Source organism: Rhinopithecus bieti, unplaced genomic scaffold (genome assembly GCF_001698545.2).
Source record: "Rhinopithecus bieti isolate Rb0 unplaced genomic scaffold, ASM169854v2 scaffold_15774, whole genome shotgun sequence".
In the NCBI taxonomy this organism is placed as follows: Eukaryota; Metazoa; Chordata; class Mammalia; order Primates; family Cercopithecidae; genus Rhinopithecus; species Rhinopithecus bieti.
This window is the reverse complement of record NW_016808219.1, coordinates 30,426-34,874: the sequence shown is the minus strand read 5'-3', so window position 1 is coordinate 34,874 and position 4,449 is coordinate 30,426. Positions and strand designations below refer to the sequence as shown.

Below are 4,449 nucleotides of genomic sequence, written 5' to 3'. Positions count from 1 at the left end.
AAAGACACATGCACACGTATGTTTATTGCAGCACTATTCACAATAGCAAAGACTTGGAATCAACCCAAATGTCCATCAGTGACAGACTGGATTAAGAAAATGTGGCACATATACACCATGGAATACTATGCAGCCATAAAGAGGGATGAGTTTGTGTCCTTTGTAGGGAGATGGACGCAGCTGGAAACCATCATTCTCAGCAAACTATTGCAAGAACAGAAAACCAAACACCGCATGTTCTCACTCATAGGTGGGAATTGAACAATGAGATCACTTGGACACAGGAAGGGTACCATCACACACTGGGGCTTATTATGGGGAGGGGGAGGGGGAAGGGATGGCATTGGGAGTTATACCTGATGTAAAAGACGAGTTGATGGGTGCTGACGAGTTGATGGATGCAGCACAGCAACATGGCACAAGTATACATATGTAACAAACCTGCACATTGTGCACATGTACCCTAGAACTTAAAGTATAATAATAATTAAAAAAAGAACACATACAAATGGATAAGATATATGAAAAAAAAGTTCAGTATCATCAATTATCAGGGAAATGCAAATCAAGACTGCAAGAAGATAACACCTCACTCTAATCAGAATGGCTACAATTAAAAAAACCATAAAACACCAAGTGTTGACGAGGATATAGAGAGAAGAGAACCTTGACAAACTGCTGGTGGTAATATAAATTAGCACAACCATTATGGAAAACTGTATGGAGGGGGACTGATCATAATATTAAAAGTTGTTTATATTGTTGCATCATTCAGCCCCTGTAACAACTTTATCTCCATTTTATGTGTTCAGAGCTGAGGCTCAGAAAGAGTGACTTATGTTAAGGATTACAATAAACAAGTTCAAAAGCAAAAAAAAAAAAAAAAAAAAAAAATAGAGAAGAGCACTTAAAAATAACTTTCATTAGTATTCTAGGATTCATGAATATACTCATTCATAAACAAGAAGAAACTAATATACAAAAAGTGAATAACAGAATAAGTAAAAGTCCATGAAAATTAAGAATACAATTACCAAAATTAAGAAAAAAATTGATATTGAATTGGAAATAAAGAATCCTCTCAAAATGTAAAGCAATACAAAAGATGACAAACATAAAATGTAAATCCAAGAGGTCCAACATCCATGTAAGGAGTGTCTCTGATGACAAAGAACAAAGGCAATCAAGGAGAAGAAATAATTATACAGTGGAAAAAAAAAACTCCAGAGCCCAAGACATGACGTTTCAGAAAAAAGGGTTCATTCAGGATCAATTTAAAAGAACCCATATACACATCCTCATTAAACGTCAGACCATCTCAAGAGGTGTTCCTTCTCATTCTTTTCTCTGGATCTTCTGCTTATCCTTGACTTCTAAATTGTGCGCATCAGGGCTCAATATTTTTGCTTCTTCTCTTTGTCTCTTCTATACTTCACTCATTTACTATTGTCTCATCTAGACTCATCATTTTGAATGCTATCTATGTCTTGATAACTGCCAATTTTATATCTTTATTTCCAAGCTCTCCCTAAAATTCCTGAAATCAAATCAATTTGCTTCCTGTAATCTAACAGACATTTCAAGAAATGACTAAAGTAGAACTTTCACCTCAATCCCTACTTCAAATTGCTCATTTCCTAGTCTTTACCATCTCAGTAAGCAGCAACACCATTAATTCAGTAGCTCAGTCCATAAAGCCATGCGACATGCTTAACTCTTCTCTTCCTCATTCTAAGCATACAACCCACCAGCAAAGCCAACATCTACCAGAAGTTTGAAAGAAAGATGTGTTCAAGAGGAATACTAATTACCTAAAACTATTGTGAAATTGCATTTTCTCTCTCTTTTATCCCTCACAACTCTGTTTTATTAATTGTATCTTTCATTCAAAACAACACGTTCTTTAAGAACATGAGAACGTATCTCCTTGTGTATAGCACAAATACTGTAAGTTCTACAGTAAATAATGTTTGGACGAACGGAGGCAAGATGGCGCACTTCCGGGTTCTTTATCACCAACTTTTCCCTCGCGTGCGAAAATGCAGCCGGCCCCGGGAAGGTGTAGATCAACTGGGCATGCGCCAGGTGACGTCAATCCGAAGAGACCAAGATTTACCTGGCAGCACCTATGGAACCCCCCAGACATGCCCATGCCCCGCCTATTGCCCTCCCACTCCCAGAAAATCCGCTCCCGGCCAGAGCGCCACGGGAACTTCCTCAGCCCCGACTTCTGTCGGGACTGCATCAGGAACTTCGTCCGAGAGCTCCACCAGGCGACTCCCTCGGCCTCCTTTGCCGGAGACCGACGGACCTCACCCTCCACACCTTCTTCCCTGAAGCGAGGTGACCAAAACATAAATTTGCAGTTTTGCTCCTAGCCTTGCCTACTCGCTGGTTCTTTTGTACTCGCTCTGGTGGTCTTAGAAAAACAAATCAAATAACACATAATATTTTAAATGTTGGCAATTGCTTTTAAAGTTTAAATAATCAAAGTGTGAAAGAAATTTATATTTCCAAAGTTTAATGTAAATTTTATAAGCCTTGAACTTATAAAAGTAATTTAAAAGCAGGAGTCAGTAGGTGGAAATAGATGTGGAAAAAAACACAGGAACAAAAAAAAATCTCTGCTCTTACAATGTAGGAAACTAGGAGACATTGTGAAAAACTGATGGGTCAAGACATAGAATTTGTATGATGGTAAGTAACAATGGAACTTTTCAAAAAATGCCTGGTAGGGACTGGAGTGGGGAGAGAGGACAAGTACGAAAGACATCAATTTCCTATGTGTAACAGAGGGGAATCAATAGCTATTTTTAAACTGGTACATTAACAAGGAACACATACGCACATTGTTTAAGATTTAGATTTAATCTCAAGAAAAACTAACCATAAAGTGATTAAAATAATCATTTCTGATGAGTGGGAAAGGAGAAAAGGATAATGAGCCTTACGTTTTATTTAGCAACCTCCTGGTTTAGGAATTAAATGAACAAATAAATCAAAATATTAACAAATAATGAAGCAGATAATCACATTCAATCTAGTTCTGTGTATTTTCACACATATTTATTTCAATAAGATGTTATAAGGAAATACCAATTTTTGTTTCACTGGTAGTATCATAAAGGACACAAATACTAATTTAGGCCTTGTTAGTGAAGTTTTTATATTTAATCCACTACATAAATACAGAGATTGGTTAGCTACTATCTGGTGAAAATATATTGATGCTAAGGTATGCATTTATTAAAGAATTCTATTTTTAAAATCCTCCACATCTAGACCCAGAAAAGCTCACACACTGATTCACTGTAATTATCTCCTCAAAGTATTACAGGCCTATAGACCCCTCCAAAGTGAGACACTGCAGTTTTGAACACAGTATTTTCATTGTTGCTAATGCTACCTCTTGTACTACTTCTATGCTTATAAACATAGCACTATTTTTACCTTGAATAATGCATGGCTTGGTGGCCTGCAATATTAAAATAGAAGTCTGTTGTGTGCTTCATTTCATTGGTGTGCCCAGTGGCCTCAATCCAGTGTCCTATTGGGAGACAATACACACCATCCACCAAGTTGTTTTCATTGTAAGTACAGCAACGGTCATGATGAGGTCCATTGCCTAGAACAAGAAGAAATGATAAACAAAGCAATTAAATCAGTGTTTGGTTTAAACATCCTCAAAGCGGCTGATACAAAATTAATAGCAAGAAAAAAATAAAGATAAAGCTACTTAATCTACACATTTCAGTATAAACAAAAAAGACTAGAGTGAAAAACAGAACAGTAGGAATTTGTAAAGAGCTACTTATGAAAGTCAGTGTTTTACTCCCTTTGAGTACATGGGTTATAAAAAGCATGTTAGCTCTTTCAGAGTTTCATGGTACCTCTCAGTGCTCTAAGAGGCCATTATGAATCACTTTGCAGGCTGAGAAGCTCCTAAAAAAAGTTTTTAAAGCTATTAATGCCCCTGTATTACACAATTCTATTTTTCTGGTATGCAAATTTATAAATAAAATCAGGAATAAAGTGTTTTAGTATCAGCTCAACCAAAAAATGCATAATTACAAATAAATGCATCAATAAATAATAAATGATCACATCAAATCTACTTTACAGGTAAAACAGTTATTATCATTATTTTCAAATGAGGAAAATAAGTCTCACAGAGATTAACTAGCTTGCCCAAGGTCATAGAACTAGTAGTGCGGCGCTAGTAGCAACCTGCCTCTCCTAGTCCCCCACCTTTTCGGCATGATGCCTTTGTGATGCTCCCTGCTGATGTCATATGCACAAAGACACACCATCTTCCTTAGAGTGCCATGGATCAAAGGAGGCAGAGACACATCTCTAAAAACATTATTTGCCTATTTCACGATTTCTGTGCAGTATCAACTACACTAGTTGCTATGGTATGAATGTTTTTGTTCCCCCAAAATTTATATG

General features: G+C 36.7%; 1 protein-coding gene across 1 annotated transcript in view; it reads right to left on the bottom strand.

Annotated features, from left to right (window-relative positions):
- The window catches only part of LOC108538099 (laforin), a 65,524-nt gene extending 61,299 nt beyond the window's left edge, over positions 1–4,225 (bottom strand). Inside the window, exons 1-2 of the mRNA XM_017885947.1 lie at positions 4,171–4,225; positions 3,451–3,625 (exon numbers count right to left, since the gene is read on the bottom strand). Coding sequence (XP_017741436.1) covers positions 3,451–3,625; positions 4,171–4,198 — 203 coding nt within the window. The 5' untranslated portion in view covers positions 4,199–4,225. The remainder of the gene's footprint in view (positions 1–3,450; positions 3,626–4,170) is intronic.
- Positions 4,226–4,449: the final 224 nt, after the last annotated feature.